This window comes from Tamandua tetradactyla, chromosome 3 (assembly GCF_023851605.1).
Source record: "Tamandua tetradactyla isolate mTamTet1 chromosome 3, mTamTet1.pri, whole genome shotgun sequence".
Lineage (NCBI taxonomy): Eukaryota > Metazoa > Chordata > Mammalia > Pilosa > Myrmecophagidae > Tamandua > Tamandua tetradactyla.
In genome coordinates this window covers 137,316,857-137,340,573 of record NC_135329.1, presented here as the reverse complement: position 1 = coordinate 137,340,573, position 23,717 = coordinate 137,316,857, and the positions used below count along the sequence as shown (strand labels likewise).

Genomic DNA, 23,717 nt, shown 5'->3' with positions numbered 1-23,717 from the left:
GCCCTCATGAATAAGGCAAAGTGGCTGCCTTGGAAACAATGGGGTTCCTGCATTTGGTCTGCTCACATATTAAGTCAGCCTTCCACAAATACCTGAACAATATAATTCTATATAGAATTTAGCTATTAAGGATTATGTGTGAAAATATATTTTCAAATAAACTAGAACATCTGGAAATTAGTAAAGGTTGATTAATGGCTTAATAAACATTAAAGTAGATTTTTAAAATATCCTCAACCTCAAAAACTGTGAGAACCAAATGCTTTATTATTTAAATGGGTAATGTCAAGTTAAAATTAAATTTCAATATAAGAACAAAAAAGGAAAACTTAATTGGTTTTCAACTCAACAAATATACTTCTTTCGAGAAAAGTTTTGGTTTTGCTGTTTTCTAATTTCTTTAGTATTTTATCTGAATTCATATCTCATGTGCTAAAGTAGAGACAGACTATTCCCACACATCTAAAGTTCTTCTTCCTTTTTTGAGTAATGGTGTTATCACAAACATATAAAGAATCTCTTCACCTTTGATGTTAACAGTGAGAAATTTTTATTGAGGAAAATATATTGGGTTAGGAGGGTTTAAGCAACAACTCTTTTAACCCATGATGAAACATTAATAAAGATTTTATAATGACATTGAAAATTTGAATAATATAATTAATAAAAGTATATTTATGAATTTCTATTATCTCAAACATTATATTATACAAAGAATTCATATTTTCAAGTACCCATGAGATATTTATATAAATTGACCATAGATTGTATCAGAAAGATAATCTCAGTAAGTTTTTAAAAGTAAACATTATATAAGTATGTATCTGATCACTAATGCAATAAACCTAGAAATTAATAACAAGATGATAGAAGAAATTCCAACCACTTGAAAATTAAAAAAAAACTTCCCTTCTAAGCAAATATTGGATTAAGGAGCAAATAAGATATACAAATAACTATTAATAAAATAAAAAATATTTTATGTCAAAACTTATTTAGTGGAACAAAGCAGTTCTTGAATGTCGTAATATTTACCAAGGATGATCAAGGATAATGAATGAAGCGGCTTATAAATTAGAAAAAGAAAAACTGAAAGAATATAAATAAAGACAGAAATTAGCAAATTAGAATCAGCAAATTAACAGATACTAGTGTAACAGATGGTGCTTTGGGAAAACTCTCTTTGGGAAAGTTTTCACCGGCTGGTTCCATGAGAAGAAGTCAGAGAGATACACTTTGACCAACCCGGAAAAAAGCATACATCCCTGTTGTCAACTGCCTATAAGTGCCACATGGCAAGGAACTGCAGGTGGCCTCTAGCTGGTAAGAGAAGTTCCACTGCCAAGAACCAGCAGTAAAATGGGGATCTCAGTCTTACATCCTCAAGGAACTATGCAGTGAGCCTAGAAGAGAATCTTGAGACCCAAGGAAACTGCTATTCCAGCCAATACCATAATTTCAATCAAAAGATACTCTGAGCAAAGAACTCAGCCAGGCCATGCCCACACTTCCGGCCTACAGAAACTATGAAATAATAAATTTGCATTGTTTTTAAATTGCCAAGTTTGTGGTAAATACAAAACAGAAAACTGGTATATTTTGCATATATAATTGGTAAGAAAACTCAAATGAATTTATATGTATAAATAGCAATTACAATCTAATAAGAACACTAAGATTCCAGAGGAAAAATAGGCAAAAGACCAGGAGAATTTATAGAAGAAAAAACTTTGTGGACAATAAAACTTAAGAATTATTCATCTTGATTGTAATCAAATAAATGAATATTAAAATAACTATAAGTACTTTTTACTTTTCAAATCAGCCAATCAAAAAAGAGACTCTATACACAAGCAATGCACAATCAGAATCTTAAATCAAGAAAAAAATCCATTTATAGTAGTACCTAAAACAATCAAATATCTAGTAAGAAATCCACAAAAAACTGCTTAAAGAAGTGAAAGATCTAAATAAGCAGAAGGACCTTCCATGCTCGTGGACTGGAAGATAAATATTGTTAAGATGTCAATTCTTACCAAAGTGATTTATAAACTCAATGCAATCCCAATGATAATTGCAAAGATCTTCTTTGAGAAAAGGAAAAGCCAATCATAAAACTTATATGAAGGGTAAGGGCCCTGAATAGCCAAAGCCATCTTGAAAAATAGAATGAAATTGGAGAACTCACACTGACAATCTTAAAACTTATTACAAAGCCACAGTAATCAAAATAGCATGGCACTGATAAAAGGACAGACACAGACCAATGGATTCAAACCAAGAGCTCAGAAATCATCACTCACATTTATGGCTAACTGATTTTTGACAAGGTGGCAAAGACCACTCAACTGAGAAAGCATAATCTTTTCAACAAATGGTGCTGAGAAAACAGGATCTCCATTTGCGAAAGAAAGAAGGAGTATCCCTCACCTCCTGCCTTATACAAAAATGAACCTAAAATGGATCAAAGACCTACATATAAGAGCTAGCTATTAAACTCCTAGAAGAAAACATAGGGAAGCATCTTCAGGACCACATATCTGAAAAAGTTTTAATACCAAGAATATATAAAGAAATCCTTCAACGTAACAACAAAAAGACAATACAATTAAAAGGTGTCCTAAAAAATGTTCTAAAAAATGATCATGGTGATGAATATACTACTATGTGATGATACTGTGAGCCATTGATTGTGCACCATGTATGGAATGTTTGTACGTTAAGAATGTTCGTGTTTGTATGCTGTTTTGGCTTGTCAATTAAAAAAATAAATAAAATTAAAAAGTACACAAAATACTCCAACAGATATCATTCGAAAGAAGTTATACAAATGGCCAAAAAGCACATGAAAAGATGCTCAAAATTGCTAGCTGTGCTGGTTTGAAAGGAAGTATGCCCCCTAAGAAAAGCCATGTTTTAATATAAATCCCATTTCATAAAGGTAGAATAATCTCTATTCAATACTGTATGTTTGAAACTGTAATGAGATCATCTCCCTGGTTGATGTGATTTAGTCAAGAGTGGTTGTTAAACTGGATTAAGGGACGACATGTCTCCACCCATTTGAGTGGGTCTTGATTAGTTTCTGAAGTCCTATAAAAGAGGAAACATTTTGGAGAATGAGAGACTCAGAGAGAGCAGAGAATGCTGCAGCACCATGAAGCAGAGTCCACCAGCCAGTGACCTTTGGAGATGAAGAAGGAAAACGCCTCCCAGGGAGCTTCATGAAAACAGAAGCCAGGAGAGAAAGCTAGCAGATGATGCCGTATTCACCATGTGCCCTTCTAGCCAAGAGAGAAACCATGACTGTGTTTGCCATGTGCCTTTTCACTTGAGAGAGAAACCCTGAACTTCTCCGGCCTTCTTGAACCAAGGTTCTTTCCCTGGATGCCTTTGATTGGACATTTCTATAGATTTGTTTTAATTGGGGCATTTTCTCAGCCTTAGAACTGTAAACTAGCAACTCATTAAATTCCCCTTGTTAAAATCCATTTCTGGTATATTGCATTCCGGCAGCTAGCAAACTAGAACACTAGCTAAGAGAGAAATGCAAAGCAAAACAATATGAGATACCATTTCACACCCACTAGAATGGCTACTATTAACACAGAAAATTACAAGTGTTGGAGGATATGCAGAGAAATAGGAACACTCATTCCTTGCTGGTGGCAATGTAAAGTGGTGCAGCTGTTGTGTAAGACAGTTTGACCATTCCTCAGGAGGCTAATTACAGAATTGCCATATGATCTGTCAATCCTGCTATTAAGTATATACCCAGAATAATTGAAAGCAGGGACTGAGACATTTGACGACCAATGTTAACAGCAACATTATTCACAATCACCAAAAGATGGAAGCAACCCAAGTGGCCATCAGTACATGAATGGATAAATAAAATATGGCATATACAAACAATAGAATATTATTCAGCTATAAAAAGGAATGAAGTCCTCATACATGTAATAACATGGATAAACTTTGAAGTCATCATCATGAATAAAATAAACCAGACACAAAAGGACAAATATTTTATGACCTCGCTGATATGAAATAATTAGAACAAGCAAACTCATAGATTCAGAATCTAGAATATAGGTTAGAAGGGGATGGGGTGAGGGTAGAGAATAGGGAGTTAAGGCCTAAAATGTATAGGATTCCTTTTGGAATGATGGAAATGTTTTAGTAATGGATGGTGGTCATGGTAGCATAACATTGTGAACATAATTAACACCACTAAAATACATGTCTGAATGTGGTAAAAGAGGAAATGTTAAGTTTTGTATGTTTTACTAGAATAATTTTTTTAAGTACATGGAACTGCACTCACTGTACAGTGAACCCTATGTTAAGTCATGGACGATAGTCAATAGTAAACTTATAAAAATATGCTTTTATCAGTGCTAACAAATGTACCACACCAATGCCAGGTGTTAATGACAGGATGGTATAAGGGACTCCTGTATTGTATGCATGATTGTTCTGTAAACCCATACATCTCTAATAAAAAAGAAAGAAGATGAAAAGAAACAAAACGTACAATTACTGCTTCAGGCTAAGGAAGGAGTGTTATGAGATAGAAATTTAACTCAAATTTTGGCATGTAGTTATCTTCCAATAAATGTTAGTTGAGCTTGATCAAATGAGTATTGCACATAGAGAGCTAACAGCAAAATTAAATGAAGTTTCTCTGTTTTTAAACTGAGGAGTAGCTATTTTTTTTGCTTATCCTGTCCTTTGCTTGAGATGATGATGGGATTTTTCTAGCCATAGACCCAGGACCTGCTACTTAGCCTTTGCAGGCTTCACAGGCAGACCCTTCCTGAGTTTTCTCACTGCCTTTTTTTTCTCTTTCTGAGTGTAGGTCTGGTCCCCATATTGCCTTGCCATCATCCCTAATATCACATCTCTCTTGGCTTTAAGATTTTCCAAATGAATCCTTCCAAATCACAAAAGCCGACAGAATTGTAGAATATTAGAGCTAGTATTTTAAAAATCATCACGGTGTTTTTACATGTAAGAAAACTGTGGTCTAGACAAAGAATTATTTGGGCAAAACTACACAAAGTGAGAGGCACAATCAGGTCTGGAGTTCTTTTCACTATTATTATTATTGGCTTCTTTCTACCATACTGGCCTGGCCCAGGAAATGGGTGCAAAGATGAGGTTGCTGGTGACTTCACAGGTGACAAACCTAAAAAAAGTAAGCAGATGTCACAGAGATAATGGGGAACCTTTGTAAGTTTTAGTAGGAAGGTGATTGTTTTAAAAGATCACATCAGCTTCTGATGGCAGATGGACTGAAGAAAGGCTCAACTGGAGTGGAAGCTGTTTAAAAAATCCTTGGAATAATCAGTTGAGAAATATTGAGAGTGCCAGATGTGGCTTAACTGTATGAAATAATTTACACTTCCATTTACTCCATATATGTTACCTTAAAATATTATAACAATTGTGCATTTTTTCTATACAAGTACAAATAAAATAAATAACATGCATAACATAATTGTTACAATGATGTGTGGTAATGAAATATGTATTGACTCATTGTGCTGTTGGTGGTTTTGAACCTCGGGTTACTGACCAATTGATCAATTATACGACCAGGTCTAGTCTTCTAATGTGACTGTCCAGGTTCTCTAAAGTTACATTCAATTCTAATCCATCTTAGCTTCTAGTAACAATCTAAGAATAACTTGTAAAATGTATTTGTTTGCCTGTATATATTTTTCTCATGACACAGCCTTTACTTTTTGCTTTTCCTGTAAGCATGGTCACTGATTCTTAGCATAAAGAAGTTAGAATTCAGTATTTTCTTCTTAAGAAAATTAAGAGAAAAAAAAGCATTCTCCAAAATGGTTCAGTGAATTGGGAAATAGGAAAACAGAGGCTAATACAGATATGTTCAAATATTTCTTGTGAGATTAGAAATAGCCTTAAGAAATAAAGTGTCTATGGCAGTTTCTTCCAGAAAATTTAATAATCTGAATTCTTATTTTAGTGGAAAGGGGTAATAATGCCTCCTTAAAATCTGGGAGACTATACAAGAGCATGACAACAGTCAGAAGAAATCATAAAGGTCAACCTAGAATTCTTCCTATCAGACTGCCATGCAGAAACCAGTTTTTCAGACATAAAGAAGAGATATCGTGACATATTGTCAACTAAACCTCTAAAATAGCATTGTTTTTTACTCACAAAAATATTGTCTCTCCAATTCTTTCTCACTATCCCCAGTTAGTAGTGGTGTTGGTCGCAAATAAGGCATTTTAAAATTAGCTTTGTGCATTAGTTTGCTTTTATCTAGAACTCCTAACTCAGTAATTTGTTTCCACCTCTCATCTGTTTCCATGCAAAGGCAGGTTGCTAATTCCTGTGCTTCAGATATTGCTATCACATGAAGTTTTTGTCCCTAACTTAGGTTTCTAACCACATTTCCTCAATCTACCTTTCATGGATGCTGTATTTTAGCCAAGGTGAACTTTTTACTATTCTCTGGTTCTGCTCATAGAGATCAATTTTACCCATCATTGAGGAAAAATAATAATCACTTTCTCATCTAAACCTGCTTCAACACTTTATCTGCTCAATTCTTTGGGCAACTATTGCTGTTTTATATAACTTAACTCCAATCTAAATAACTCACCAAATTAATGATATTTTGTATTTTCTCTGTAAAACAGACTGGCTGATGCCCTGGTGCGTTGATATTGTTCTTAATGCTTAGAGGCTTCACTTTAAGACTTGTGTGCATTTCTGCTTCCACCCGTTGAATTTACCAAACATTTATCGGGCATCTTCCACATGCCAGGCACAGAGTTAAGTGAGGTTAGAATGAGGGCAGCCAGTATTAGCTATAGCTCTCCAAAAAGAAGGTGGTAAGAGTGAACTTGAAAGTAGATAGGAGTACAGGATAGGGCTGAGAGAAGAGATATTTCAAAGATAGAATTAAATAAATTTGATCTTAAATTATTGTCAGTATTTGAAATAAGTAAGAGTAAACAAGAAGCTTTTGAGTCTAGGTGTTGAAAGAATGATTTTTCAAATAACCAGAATCAGGAACTTCATTAAAGGGGCAGGTTTAGGGTAGGGAAAAAGAAAAAGGAACATTGCTTTGGTTAAGAGCATGTTGAATTTGAGTGAATCAGGCACATCTCTACTTCCCCACAGTAGTTCAGACAAACTGTAGAATATACTTATAATGCTTCACAAGTGTTTGGAAATTAATTTTTAAACACCTAGATGATCACTTGTCTGTCCCTTGGAACTCTCTTAGAGCAGGTCTTCTATTTGAATATTAATCGTGGTCATTTAATTGGCTTTTAAGTCATCAAATTTCTAAACTGTAGATTGACTTCCCATCTGTGTGTGTTAAAGAAAAGGTATACTTAGTATAAACTCCGTAACTGGTAAGATCTTTCAAAGTTAGGTTTTTGAAAAAACAATAATTTTAAAGAAAGTTCTTAAGAGCAAAGTTGGATATACTGGCAGTAGCACTTTCACCTGGAGAAAAGTCTGACCCAGAAAGAGCTAGAGTAACTTTGTACATAAAAAATAGACTAATTTATTTTTATCCCTATCCAGGAAAGACATGCCAGGGAAGGACATTTAAGGAGGCAATTAGTAGGCGGGAAATAAATTAATTTTCTACTATTTTTGGTTCACATCTTTTTGCTTTAGGATTCAAAGTTGCTGACTGGAAAAGTGAAACAGTAATAGATACAATGTTTGATATGAGGCTTAATATTTTTGTTTTTAGCCCTACGTTTCAAGAACTGTGCTATGCAAAAACTGTATTTGTCTAAAATTTTAAAGACTTTGAAAGTAGTATTTTAAAAAATTTCTCTATGAGTTAAAGTAATACTATTCTAAAGGGTCTTATTATTACTTCTCCTTAAGTTACTATCATGGTGCTTGCTTTATAACAAACCAATAATTAGGTTGGCAGAATTTCTTTTAACAAAAATTAGAACTCAGGCTACAGCTACCAAAAATTAGCTTTTTGCAGCTAATGAAATGACTTCTGTGAGGGCACTGACTATTTCTATGATTATAGACTTCAGTTACTGCTTTATGGTGTCAACAGGTAGTCTTTTGTTTTTTGTTTTTTGTTTTGTCTTTTGTTTTCCACTTCAGGGTGGAATTGTAGATTCTCTTCATTTGTTAGGCTTATCTTGATATTCTCTTATGAATTACTTTCACTTTAAATGGTGAAAGAATTATATGTGTGTGCCTACTGTTTTCTTTTGTTCAGAAATAGTATGGTCATCTAGAGGTTTTGTCATTAATATTTTGCAATTTGGAGAACTAACACAGTATTTATCAAGTTTCTGGGTCAACAGCCCCCCTGTGTTCTCTGTTTGCCTATAAAATAGCCCTCAAGAAAGAGCAAAGCTGTTTATTCACAAATAGTTAAGGTATCTCAAACATAAACCAGTTTAGAATCACCAAACCTTATGTTCTCCATATCCATAGCATTCATAAGAGTTGCTCACGTACTACTAGGATGGTAGTAGTAAGTTTACCTCAGCAAACAGTTAGTAAATACGGCTGAGTGTGTGTGACCAATTGCGTGTCCATGTTTATATTATTAGATTTTAATTTTTTGTTGTTGCCGTACTGTTGTGAAATATACTCTGTACACAAAATTGGTTCAGTAATCCAAAGGGATAAAATGACTCAGATTATCCTTGTGAATTAGACTCCAGTGATAAGGAAAAAATGTGAATCTACATGTGCTGATAAAAAGTAATTCTGTAGAAATGGTACTCTTACAGAAGCAACATAAATAAATGTTAAAATTGGAAATAAGAAGATGAATATCTAAAAATTGAAACTTACTAAATTGTTGATCTCTTTGCCTTCTTCAGAGTGCATTTCTATAAAAAATTATTGAAATGTAGCATCTTAATTTGCCAGAACTGCTATGACAAATACCACACAATGGTTTGGCTTAACCAATGGAAATTTACTGTCTGACAGATTTGGAGGTCAAAGTCCAACATCAAAGTATGGGTAGGGCTTGCAATCTCTCTCTCTTTTGCCTGCTCCTCTAATTATCGCTGACCACTGACTTCTACTGACTTCTGGTTTCTACTAACTGATTGCATCTTAAATTTCCTTTGCTTATAAGGATTGTAGTTTTATGGATTAAGGCCCACGGTATTCAATTTGGTTCTATCTAAATAGCACCTCGAAGATCCTATTCACAAATGAATCCATACCTTAACTAATACTAACATTCCAGAGGTCCTGTTTACAAATGGATTCATATTCGCAGGACCACAGATTAAGATGTAAACATGTTGTTGTAGGGGTACATAATTCAATCCCCAGCAAATAGCATGAGGTCTTTTGGGTTCATTTGTTTTTCAAATAAAATAGTGACTACTCAGATAAGTCTTCTTTTAGAACAAGTAAAAAACAGTGATTTCCTGCATCAAATTAATAGCTTTCTTCACTTAAAGACAGATGACAAATCAATACTTCATGTGTATCATTAAATGTTAGCACTCCCATAGTAAAATTAATATTATGTTGACAAGAAAGGGATATTAGTTATTGGGAATATTTTATTATTAAATGGCATTGTCATGGCATGCTTATTAGTAGCACAAATGAGGAGGTACAATTGTTCATGCTAGGGTCTATTTCAGCCTTACAGTTGGATAAAACAATTTTGCATGCAGAGGATGAGTCATTTCTGTGTGAATCACACTTGAGGCTGAATTGCTCAAAGACTTTTTCTGATTATCAATAAAAAAAGTCATATTATAGAAGAGATTTTTCTTCTAATAAACTAATTTTCTGAACCTTGATTAGATTAGAAAGGATATGTGGGGAACAGATCTAACAGATAACAGCTATGTATACAACAAGAAGATTTGCTATTGAAATTATCTCGTTACATATGAATGCTACTCCACACTTACAGAAAATATTCCTTCTGGTTCTTATTCAGTGTGGAAGAAAGTAGAGAAGTTGTTAAACTTCTCAAGTCTGATCCACTGATTGTTATATAAAGAGTAGGCATCTTGCATAGTGAACACAGGAGCAAATGAGGATGAGGAAATGTTGCTCACATGGATTTTATAAAACATAGAATTTAATTACTCTTATGAAACTGATAAGATCAATAAAGGCCATTTCTATGATTTTAAGTCACTGGTTGAAGTGACACATCTCAACCTAAGCCTACCACTTGAGGGCAAATTATGAATCTCTATCTTCAATCTTGAGGATAAGATACCAGTATTTCTTCAGAAAAACAGATCATGGTATTCGTAATTTGAGATTATGACTCAAAGCCCACATTTCATGATTTTCTTCACTTGTCAGCAAGGGAAAAAAATTATTTATTTATGGATATGTTTTTAACTCAATATTATTTCTGGAATATGATATATTTTCAGAGCCAAATTCAACCAAAAAGTAGTCTAAGAATCTCTTTGCTACAGATCGGATGTGGAACATTCAACCTACTAGCTTTTGAGTGTGGTATGCAAGGCAATCTAATATTTGTTGGAATGTTGAAATTAGTCTTCCTTGAGAAATCTTTTATAATTTCTGAGACCATCTTCAGTCTGAATACTCAGAATTATGACAGTGCTACCATGTCAATATAGGGACTGGCGGCCTGTAATTGTGAGTTAAGATTTTTCTATTTTATAAGAAATAGAAAGTGAGGGAAGAAAGCAACTGGATATGGATCCAGATTCTTCTCTGAGCAGATACAAGTAATTTGGTAATTTTTTCTAAAGTGCCAACTTTATCATCTATATGAAAGTCTTAATTAATTTTAATATAATGTTTCACTTTTATTATTTAAAATATCGTGATAACATGTTGAACATTTGGTTGGTGTGTGCTTTTGAAGACCTTTTATATGGTCAATATAAACCCAAAGCTTTACAAATATTATACCAGATTTGAAAGCTCAAAAAAGGCAAAGACCACAGATATTTTGTTCATCAATTAATTGTCAGCACCTAGCACATAGTTGTTTGATAAATATAGTTGAATAAATTAACAAGTGAGCGAATTACTATCACCAAAACTTTAAAAGCCAATTTGCTGGTTTTTGAGAATATTCAGGATTTTTTCCTATTTTAGTGGGCAAGCTGATATCTTATTTCTGCCATCTTTGTCTTCTGAGAACTTTAGGAAAAGAAATGTGAGCTACATTAGTATTGTCAAAATATAAGGGAGTGGGCCACAGTGGCTCAGCAGGCTGAGTTCTCGCCTGCCATGCCAGAGACCCGGGCTTGATTCCTTGTGCTGGCCCATGCAAAAAAAAAAGAAAGGAAAAATATAAGGGAAATTATTATTGTCATTTTTAAACTGGATTTCATCTCCATTCTGCTTCACACGGCACGTTAGCATAACCACTATTTGTCAAGGGAAACTGAATTGTCCCACACATTATTTATTTATCTCAGCTTATAATACTTCAGGCTCTAAAATATTTGCCAGAAACTTAAATTATTTATTTAATATGTTGAAGGTTGTTTATGAATATATTTTTTCACCTACTGCATATTTAAAACAACTTCTCTTCAAAAAGTACACTGACTATATAAGTAAACATTTAAAATAAATGTCTTTTAAGATAAAGACTGCTACACCCTATTGAATATCAGTAATGTGGGTGAAACAACAGGTAATATTTGTTCACAAGTAAGAGACTGTTAAAGAAATATATAAAGTCAATAACGTAATGACATTTTTTTTCCTAGGCAGAGATTCTAGGGCTTCTCCTTGTTTCTCCCTCTCTTGCTTTCCTAAGTCATAGGACAGTGGTTTGCTTCCTACATACTGCTGATGGGCATTTGTAACTTCATAACATAGCAATCGGATTTCATACCTACATTGTGAATTACGGTGAAAAAGTTAAAGTAGGTAGTGATTTCCTCATTTCCTCTTTTATTCAATTAGCCATTTTCTTTAAACTTAAAATCTATTTATCTCAAGAAGAATTCAGAATAAGTTAAGACAATTAATTGGTGAACAAAATATCTGTGGTCCTTGACTTTTTCAGGCTTTCAAACCTGGTATAATGTTTTTAAAACTCCTAATCCTTTCTTACTAGGCCATTTGTTAGTTATCACAATTGAAGTGATATGCTCTTTATTATCTCCATGTCATGTGCAGAAGCTTAATGAAAGCAGTAGCTCATCCGAAGGCAGCACCGTGGACATTGGTGCACCTGCCGAAGAGCAGCCTGTAGTGGAGCCTGAAGAAACCCTTGAACCTGAAGCCTGTTTCACTGAAGGTGATGGATCAGAATGGATCCTCTGATCACCTATAACATATATACGCATATCATTCACCTGATAGTTAATCATGTATTATCTCATAAGTCTTCCTTTTCAGAACTGTTATGTGTATCTTTACTGTCTTCATTCTTTCCTCTCCTGTCCCCTTCCCTGCCCTCCTCTCTGTTCCTCTGCTCTCCTTCCTTCTTTCCCTTTCTTTTTCTCTCCCCTTTCTTTTACAATGCCTGCCCTTTTATTTTTTTCCACTTGAGGCAGGATTAAAGGTGTAAAAGAGCCGGTTTCCTGTGCTTATATCTTTTCTTGAAACCTGAATGTAAGGTTCCGGGGGGCAAGGTGCATGGCCCCCCATGGTGTTCTTATTTTGGGGGGTGGGGAGGGGTGGGGTGGGTATTCTCTTGGTATCCCTTTTTTTTTGGTACCCTGCTTACAGATACTCAAAATCTCTGATGATTTAATTCTGATGTCAGAATGAGTGAAAGCAGTATGAGGAAGGTAATGACAATTAAAGTAGGGCCATGCAAATCATATTTCAGTGGGCTAAATTAATTTTGAAAATTATATAGACTCTTCTAGAAGCACAACAAAGAAACCTATATGATAACCAAGCCAACATTATTGAGAGGGATCTATATTATTACTCTTTAGCATCCTTTAAGGAGAAATCTGTTTATTATTATTAATTCCATTTTGAAGTTCTTTTCTAGAGTGACTTCACCTGAGTACAATATGATGATGTAGCACAAGCTGACACTACTTTTCACTTGTTTGTACTTTACAGTTTCTAAAATTCTTTCTTGGTCAACAACACTTTGAAGCAGCAAAAACAGATATTATTAGCCAGGGAATTGCTTAAAGAGCCCGCACATGATTTTCGTAACTTCACACAGCAAATAAATGGTGCTTCTACTACTGCAGACTTAGGAAGTTATATCATAACCAGCTAGAGAAAGTGATAGTAATGAAAAAAAAAAAGGAATTAGGAACATACAAAGGCTATTACTGAGGCAGCAGGAGTGATTTTGTTTACTTCTGTTTCTCATTATCCTTGCAGGCTGTGTACAAAGATTCAAATGCTGTCAAATCAGTGTGGAAGAAGGGAGAGGCAAACAGTGGTGGAACCTGAGAAGAACATGTTTCCGAATAGTTGAACATAACTGGTTTGAGACCTTCATTGTTTTCATGATCCTCCTTAGTAGTGGTGCTCTGGTGAGTGGACAATAAGCAAAAATGCTACAATTCCAATTTTTAAAATCCTCTACTACTGATGACTTACTGATCATTTCTGTTGCATTGTCTTAGTATCTAACACATTTTTAAGTACCCACCTCATATCTTTCAGACTATAAACTTCATGTCTAACTATATATTTCCAGATTTAATTTTATTATATAAACATACATTTCTACTAAGCTATTTATTAATTTTTATCATTCAGAAGCCCAGAAAATTTGGCCTTCCAGCTTGTTCATGATAACCCAACAAATATGAATATACAGTTACTCATATTTTAATAAGAAAATAGCATGACAACTACATTGACGTTAACAAAAGTCCTGTGATTGGGAATATATTTACTCCGAATTCTATGAATTTTGTTTTCAATTGGTACTATTCCTGTCTCTTTATGAGATAGTAAATACATCCTTAGAAACCATTTCTCCTTCCCTTTCAAATTGTACTCACTCACGCTACTCAGGAAATAATGAATATTGGGCAGCATGCCTAAGTGATTCATTTTAAAATTTGTTTCTCTTTATAAGAAGGTATTCATTCCAGCAGAATTTATATTTATATAAAAATCATTTATAAAAATAAAGTTATGACACATAGACAGAATTTCTGTAAAACACTGACATAAATGGAATACTTAAACCATAAAATAATTAGCTAGCTAGCTAGCAAAGCATACATATCTGATTAAAACACAATTACCAAGTTTTTAAAAATTACATTTGTTGCTAGTGATCGATGAAAGGGAGGGGTAAGGGGTATGGTATGTATAATTTTTTTTTTCTGTTTTTGTTTTATTTTTCTGTTGTCTTTTTATTTCTTTTTCTGAATTGATGAAAATGTTCTGGGAGGTGATCATGATGATGAATATGGAACTATGTGATGATGTTGTGAATTGCTGATTATATATGTAGAACGGAATGAGCATATGTTAAAAATGTTTGTGTTTCTTTCTTGTAATTTTTTTAATTAATTAAAAAATTACATTTGTAATTATAACATAGGTCTATATTTTCCTGTGTATTTCTCTGATGAAATAAATTTTCTCTACAAGCCACTTTAGACAAGAAATAGTCTTTCATCATTGAAAGGAATGTATACTTAGATGTAAACCAGAGAAAGTTTCATATTAGAAGGATGCAGATTGTGGTTTTCTAATCAAGAAGTAATTTCATTTTATCATCATTGTCACATTATGATGCTAAAATATAAACTATTAGCAAAATTAGGAAGCAAAATATGGCAGATGAACCCAAATATTTAATAAAATTTGACAGTTCACTGATTAATTGCTATATATGCTTTGTGAAATATAAATAAGTCTTCACTTTTTATTTCTTCAACCTCTCATGAGTGGCAGAAGAAAAACAGGAGGAAGCAAAAGAAATGAAACGAAAGCAACAGGTTCAAGTTGGGGTGGCAGCATATCACTATATGATATTAAGAACTATTTTTTGAAAAGTTAAATTAATTCATTGGAATTATGCCTTCACTTCTTTCTTCTGACTATTCTAGTAATGGAGAGTCTAGCTTTTCATCCAACTGAATAATTAAAAGATCTTTGAGAGAAAAAAAAAGATCAACAACAGCTACCGATTTTCTGCTCTCCTATTCCAAAGGAATGCTATATATATTTTAGATCAGAAAAAAGGCTTAGATATTGTAGTATTTTTTGAAAGCTAAAATGTATGTCTTTTTCTTTATAGGCATTTGAAGATATATATATTGATCAGCGAAAGACAATTAAGACCATGTTGGAATATGCTGACAAGGTTTTCACTTACATTTTCATTCTGGAAATGCTTCTAAAATGGGTAGCATATGGCTATCAAACTTATTTTACCAATGCCTGGTGTTGGCTGGACTTCTTAATTGTTGATGTAGGTATTCTCCATACCTTTGCCTTCCATTGAAGGTATTTGTGGTATTTCAATGCTAATTCTAAAACAGTGAATTGCAGACCACTATGTTGTTTTGACTGGCATGCTACTTGAACACTAAACTCATTCCCTAAGTGATAGTGTAGTTTTTGGAGGAAATGAGGTAATTTAGTACTAGTTTAAAATGGGGTTGGAGGATGGGATTTATGGTAGGTTATCTAGGATTAAAAACCTTACCGAACAAAAAAGCCACAGCCTTCATACAACTGAATTGTACACTTAAAGTGGTTAAAATAGAGGATTTGAGGCTGAACATGTTACTACATATGTTATTAAAACATATTTTTTTAATCAGCAGTTTGTAGCAAAAGTGGTGAAATGTGAAATTTAAAGCGTATGTTGGGAATTTTGAAAGCCAGCCCCACAACTTACTGATTTTTATCTCATTAAGTTTCTTGATTCTTGACCCCTAGCTCTGCAAAATGCTGATAGTAAAACATGCTATTAAAGGCACTCAGTAAACAGTGCTGAGAATGAGGACACCACCATTGTCATTTAAAAAACACTTACCTTTGATCTCATCAAATTTTTTAAAGAGCAGATAAATCCATTCTAGAAAGTAAACTATGCCAAAGAGTAGGGCAATACACTACTATCACATGCTGGGCACGGAGTTTCCCTAGAATGTAGATTAGAATTGCACCAAGCCTTTAAGATACCAAACAGCCCTTCATGGTGTTTATGCCCAATGATTAATACTTCAATTTACAAACTGTTGCCTTCAAGATTTATTATAGTCAAACATCGTGTTTTATATTATCAATCTGGCATACTTTCAGTTTTGGAAAAATCTGTCTAAAATGTCACAGATTTTATAGGCAACAATTTGATATAAAAGAATAGTAGTCCAGTAGGACTATGTGGGTTTCTTGTGGATAATGTTTCTAGAGCTAAGAGTCATATATTTTTTTTGTCTCCTGATTCTGAACAAAGACAAAAGACAAAGCTATTTGGGAAGCTTAATGAAGTTAACCTAAAATGAATGAATTGGGAAAAACCTCAAAACAGTAATTACCTCATGCATCATAAAAGAGAAAAAGCTTTTAATATTAAGATTTCAAGCATTAGAAGCTATATTTCAATTCCTTTTGGTATTTACGTTAGATTTTACATCTGAATACAAGTTAACCTTGTTGAAACTTCCTGAATTCTCCTTTCCTCTATTGTGCTTATTACATATCTAGGCTTTTTAGTGGAAGAAATTTAGTTTCATTTCTCCCAAAAAGTTGTTTTTTATAGCCATCTGAAATATTTTAAAAAAACAATTCTAAAAGGAATTTTGCAGTTTAACAATAATTTTATTTTTCAGTGTTTTTTTAAATTATTTCATGCGGGTAAGTGTTGAACTCTACAAAAGATTAAAATAATTTTAGCATACCTCAAATAATGAAAAAAGTGTACTCTACAAATAAGGCAGCTCAAATGCATTTAAAAATAGAAAGTACTGCAAGAATAGTATCTAGCATATGTGAAACCATCCAATACTTTCAAGCTTTCAACACTTTCAAACTTCTAAAACTATCAATACTTTCAACACTTTTAAACCAAAGAAATTGCAATTCTGCTTAGATATGAAGTTTTGGTAAATTCTTTATTTAGTGAATGAGATACTTAAGGTTTTTTCCTTCTCTTACACATATTCCATACAAATGAAGTACTTCCATTCACTTATATTAGGTAAATATTTATTGATTGGCCATTTAGGACCAGATACTGTATAGAAGGGGTAAATTTGTATTAAAAACATTGAGAAAGTTCCATGATGGACATCTTTTTAAATTACATTATTTACACAGAAATAAGCTGTAAACAGGTGAAAACACAAGCTCTTAGCAAGGCAAATAAAGAAATCACATTTAAAACTGATTTAGAATTTAATTTCTGAGAGTACCGATTAATTAGCTAATTAGCTGGATATATTGATTTTGGATAGACACTTCTTGTTTGTTCAGGTACAATAACAGTTTTTTTTATTTTATGAAGTAGCTATAAGCAAAGCCCTAAAGTCAACAGTAACTTACTAAAATTAAGGGAGGATAACCAATGATATTTTCTTATGCTGGATTTCTTTCTTTTTAATTAAATTTTTTATTTAGTTTTTCTAAGTGCCCCACTAATAAATTAGCAGAATGATTAATAAGTTACATGATATTTAAGTTTTTTTAATGGCTTTTAGATACTGTCTTAAAAATGACTTTTTTGGCTTCAAATTATTTTCTTAGACTATTTTTTACTTTTTAATATTTTGCATGGTCAAGCTCCAGCAATCAAACCCGGGTTTCCAGCTCAGCAGGCATGAGCCACGGTTGCACCACCCCATTTTCCTAGATTTTTAAAAGGTTTTCTAAAACTGTTCTACATTTCATCCTTTGAGTACTTACAAGCAAAAATTGTATTTTTTTTTATATTACATAGCAACTACAAATTGAATGACAAGGATTCTATTTGTTTGCTTGTTTGTGTGCTTATTTACTTTTTTTGCTGTGCAGGTTTCATTGGTCAGTTTAACAGCAAATGCCTTGGGCTATTCGGAACTTGGTGCCATCAAATCCCTCAGGACACTAAGAGCTCTGAGACCTCTCAGAGCCTTATCACGATTTGAAGGGATGAGGGTAAGGAAAATGAAGGAAGCTAAAGTATTGCTTATAGCCAAAATTAATGTAGATTAAACTGTAAAAATATAAATCCCATGCATGCAAAAGGAATGGCAAATCCTTGCAAAATTGCTACTTTATCCTTTTATCTATTGCATATCTATTTCTAGGTGATATGCAAGAGAACTAAGGCCTCCCTTGAAATGATGTATCACTTTTTCCTTCTGCTCATTAGATTGACTTTATTTTCTAATCCATTCTTGGGAGTTTCCTTACAACATGTATATAAAATAGCAGTATGCTATTAAGGTACTGTGTGTAATGATATAATAAGTAAAGTGAATTCTAAGTTATGTACTTCTATTTTTGATGATTTAATTGTATTTAATGTGTTTTATTGAAAATATTATGAATTGCATATATGCCTAAGTATAACTGTAAAGGAAAAAGAAGTTGTCAAGATTTTTGTCTATATAATGTCAAACTTTGAATTATTTGAACATATTCAAGAATTCTTAAAATGCCAAGTTTTGCATTATTTGAATATATTCGAGTAGATATAAAATGTTGACTGAATTTTATACTTCTTAAAGTTATGTTTAATATAGTATCAATTTGCAACTATATTACTCTTCTTGATTTGTATAAATACTAATACTAACTTGAAGATTAAATATCAATCCAGACATTTGTTTTCTGGCAGTAAAACAAAACACTTATAATATAAAGAGAAAATATAATTTTGGACTCAATACTATAGGTGATCCATAAATTAACTATAACTTAAAGCTCATTTGTCAGTCACACAAAATTTTATATTCCTCCTTTTGAGGAAACATTAAACCTTTGGCCATGATTCTAATAGGTTAGAAACTTTGCCATTATTAATTTGTTATTGTCCACGCCTTTTATATGTGATCTAATTTTATTAATTCTCTTGTTACAAAATCAAATTTTCTTTTAACAAAACAAAACTCCCGAATTAAGTGTGATTCCACTCGTAAGGTTAAGTTTATAGAAACTAAGCTGTAATTTTCCATTTGTACCGTAGCCCATTTATAACCTTATGTTACCTTCCAAACTAAACTTTATTATAAATATCCCTTTTATTTTTTTATTTTTAAAAACTTTATTGACATATAATTACATACCATAAACTTACCCATTTATAAGTGTACAGTTTGATGGGTTTTATTGTATTTACAGAGATATGCAGCTATCACCAAAATTTATTTTAGAACATTGCCATCACCCCAAATAGGAATTTTGTACCCAAAAGCAGTAGTTCCCCAACTATGTTCTTTTACATGTGGATATTCAGTTGTCCCAGCACCATTTGTTGAAAACTGTTCTTCCTGTATTGAATTGTTTTGGCACTCTAATAAAAAATAATTTACCATAAATGTGAGGTTTATTTCTGAGCACCTAATTCTCTTCCACTGATCTATACACATATTTTTATATCACTGCTACACCAGCTTATTGTTATTATTGTCTTCTTGTAGATTTGTTTCTGATTAGAGAAGTTTTGGCTTTACAGAAAAATCATACACAAAGTACAGAATTCCCATATGCTCTCCCCCACACATGCAGTTTTCCCTATTATTAACACTTTACATTACTGTGGCACTTTTGATACAATTGATGAAACAATATTATTATATTATTAATAGAGTCCCTAGTTTGCATCAGGGTTCACTGTGCTGTACACACTGTTTTGATTACTGTTGTTGTGGTGTTTTGTTTTTTGTTTTAAATATTTTTTAAGAACTTACAATTTGTCTTCAATTTCCCTAACATATATGAAAATGCTTCTCTCATTAGAAACAATTAAACACAATATAATACAAGCAATCTTATTATATTTCTCACAGAGATGCTCACATTTTAAATAAAACTTTATCAGAAATTCTCTCCAGGTATGTAAAAATTAAGTTTATTTTCCAATTAAAATGACACTTTTACTTGTTTCAGACTGACAGTTTCAGTTCTAGAAATAGAAATTAATTTTAAATCTAAATCAAAGCAATATATCTTTAAAAACTTTTGAAATCTGAATAACACTAAATATGTGACGCTGCTGTAAACTTTTCAAATTTAACCTTTTGGGCATTTATTAAATCCATGAAATGGTCATATGCTGCCATATATAACACTTTGTTTCCATGACAAAATTGGTCTTTTGCATGGACTTGTGATTTTTTACAGAATTAACCTTATTAAATTGTTGGTCAATAATTCTTTTTATATTATAAGGAGAGGTGAATTTTTGAAACTTGGAGTTTTTAAAATATAAACTCTTTATGAATACTGATAAATGGTAAAATAAAACATTTAAATCATCACATTTATGCTCTTTGCTTTTTAATGGCACCACATGCACACTAACCTGATCGGTCATTTCAAAACCTTTTGGCATTGTAGAGACAAAAGAACCTTATTTTGTATTCTAATTTTTGTATTGCTGGTGTTTGGATTTTCTTACTTATAAGAATATAATAATAGATGATGATGTTTTTAAGATGGTGAGGATGGAGACACTAATGATGATTATGATTGAGAATTGAGATTTGAATATATTTAGAAACTCTCATTTAATTTTCTCTGGCAGCTTAAAATTGCAATAGCTGTATCAAAGCATAAATCAGGCACGCATTTTGTTTTTGCTGTTCTGTCATTTTTTCAAAGCATGTGCTTTTATGCAACATTACAGAGTAAAGCATGCTGCACAGTGCTCGATAAGAAATTAGAAAGTAAACAAATAAATTATCATCACGTTGCACTTTGTGTTCGGCATGTTTTATGCACATTACTGGCTGACGGCTTTTAAACATTTATTGTATTTCAAATTTCCAGTCCAAATTTTTCAACTTGTAAAACTGAACTGAGTGAATTGATGTGGTGAATATCAAGAATAAAATAAAAATTTGTATTTAAATTTGTATTTTTACTTTCCTAATCTAGAAAATCTTAATTACCTTCTGTTTTAAAAGAACTCAAATCTTCACTGATAGGGGAACAGACAGAGAGCATCATATACAAAAAGTAACACCAAATGTTCTGTCATATTAGATTTCTAACTAATAACAAATTATATATTTCTATTTTAATAGGATAATCTTGCTCCAACTTGGATGGGGTGGAGCGCTGGTTCCTCCCCTCAACCCTTTATTATGGGTACTGTATTACCCCTTTTGCTACCTTTCATCCTTTCACTGTGACGTATGTGTAGTGGGGGAGGGAGGGTGTGGGAAGGGTACTATTGTACCACTTTAGGGACAATATAATATTTACATTCTATTCTCCCATTTTCAATGGTCTGAAATTTTCTTTTTAAGAAAAAAAAAACACCTTTATGAATTTACCCTCTGTGAATTTCAGCCCAATGGTCAACTTCTCTATTAAGTGTCACTGAAAATAATTTAGGTATGTGTATATATATAAATATATATTGAGTTATCCATTTATGGGGAGATTACTTGATGCCATTGGTGAGGGTGGGGGAACTCTGTATAGGATGATTGTGTTACAGTTTTAACTTGTCAAATCAATGATACTGTTTGAGGCAATACAACCTTTTGCCTTTTGCCTTTTCGTTTGTTGGTCTGGGTCCTGAAACTTGATGTCTCAGTATGAGCCACTGATTCTTTGCCTCATTAATATGTTTGAGCCAATGCTAGGGCTCAATATTCCAGGTTTCATCAGGCGGATATTGAATGTGTGATCATTCTCATTTTGTGTTAAGTGTGAGCTGATAGGGGTTATTGCTATTATAATGTCAAAAATATCTTAAGAAAGAGTTAAATGAGCACAAGGGATTTGTGTTTTAAAGATGGGAAAAAATCAATTTAAAAACATTCTCTTATTTAAATTATATAGAACACCTGTGTAGAAATAAAACAAAAACAAGAGAGAATTTAATCCAGAAACTCACTTAAAATAAGTCACTCCTAACAACTTCCTGTGATCTTAGAAGATCTGTTACTATAGTTAAAGTAGAAAATGAATCTATATTTTATTTATATTTGAAATTTAAGAATATTGGCAAAGAAAGAGAAATTTATTTTTAAGACAGAGAAAAAAATTGTTTTATTTGGATAATTACTATATCATATTTTTCAAAGTAATTACTTTTTAATCCTTCAACATAAATGTAGATTTAAGATTTAGAAAAGATGCTATTATTACTCTGGTCCATACTCAATAAGGTAATGACCTTAGTTTGTCTCTTTTTGATTATGATTCACATAGATTTTCTATATTTGTAGAGAAGCATTAGAATTCATGGGTTGTACTGATTTTAAAAAAGAGAATTCATTCAAACAAGTTTTTTGCATGTATTCAAATTCCTAACATTAATTTGCATGTTTATTAGCAATTCCTTATTAAGGTGTTGATTTAGTTGAAACATGAAGATAGTAAAACAGGAGGCAGATAGTTTCAGTAGATTCTGTGAGCTTTTATAGATTGTCCTAAATAAGTGACTAATGACTTTCGAAAAACTTTGTAAGAAGACGAACTTTGGATATTAATTCATTAAGAGAGTTTCTTCCTTTGTAATCTACTTTGGTGCAGCCTGAAATCTCTATCCGTTCTCTACAATTTATTCAGCCCAATTCTGTCTAGTAGCTTTACCACAAGGGAAAAATTACTGCAGTGCCCTAGAGACTGAAAAGAGTTAATATACCTCTTTCTTTGCTGAACCAAGTAATGGCTTGGGGCTCTTGGGAAAGAGAATCCTTTCTATGATTGTTCATTGTCTAAGTGAATGAAATCTTAAATATGAATGTACTTTTGTGTAATAAATTCCCTAATACTATACTGAATGCTCTCCAACATAAATTTTTTTTTATTAGTAAAAATTAAAAATTTTTCCCCAGGCAAAAGTTATGCCAACATTGCAAATACTTTTCTGAAATGCGCTGCTGTAGAAGGCTTCCTTGAATAACAAATTCCATAGAGTCAAATGTTTACACATAACAAATCCCCAGTTTCACAGTAAACCTCTCTGACTTATGCCTAAAACCAAACTTTTTCTCGTGTTCAGCTCTTTAATTATTCTTGTCCCATATTTGGAAATAAAATTGAAAATATGCTTTGGTTAATAAATGCTTAGCTAGTTACTGCTATGCTGTTAATTCATCTATTCACTCAACCATTTTTTATATTTTTATATTCAAGGCACTTTAAATGCCTTTGAAAATTCAGAAATATATTTTTCACCTTAATTTTTTTAAAAAGCTTGCAGGATTACAGAAATACAGTTAGCTCTAAGAGCAACAGAGATACCAGATAAGTGGGAACAACTATAAGAGCACTAGATTCTATATTCTAGCCTTTCTAAATGTAACTTATTTTAGTCTCGTTTTTCTCATTGGTCAGGTGAGAACACAATACCAAATAATCTTTATGGTGCTGTACAGCCCTAGAATTCTATTCCTTGGATTAAAGGAGATATAAAGACATCTTTATGTAGGTGGCTAAATTGGGAGATGAAGGTAGGCTCCCAGAAAGAAGTCCTATTTGAACTAATGCCTTTGATAAGACAATATTTCAGAAAGAGATACTGAGCAAGGAATTTCAAAGATAATGGCATCTCAATTCTATGAAACTAAATGTGCAGCATATGGTCATTATAGTAGTCAGATTGGAATGAGGAGTAGGTGCCCAGGGAAGTAAAA

General features: G+C 32.6%; 1 protein-coding gene and 1 long non-coding RNA gene across 2 annotated transcripts in view; one reads left to right on the top strand and one right to left on the bottom strand.

Moving 5' to 3' along the window:
• The window catches only part of LOC143677715 (uncharacterized), a 187,143-nt gene that overhangs the window by 123,256 nt on the left and 40,170 nt on the right, over positions 1–23,717 (bottom strand). The gene's annotated exons all lie outside the window — the stretch shown is intronic.
• The window catches only part of SCN1A (sodium voltage-gated channel alpha subunit 1), a 130,284-nt gene that overhangs the window by 92,737 nt on the left and 13,830 nt on the right, over positions 1–23,717 (top strand). Inside the window, exons 18-21 of the mRNA XM_077154057.1 lie at positions 12,148–12,268; positions 13,324–13,478; positions 15,209–15,382; positions 17,932–18,054. Coding sequence (XP_077010172.1) covers positions 12,148–12,268; positions 13,324–13,478; positions 15,209–15,382; positions 17,932–18,054 — 573 coding nt within the window. The remainder of the gene's footprint in view (positions 1–12,147; positions 12,269–13,323; positions 13,479–15,208; positions 15,383–17,931; positions 18,055–23,717) is intronic.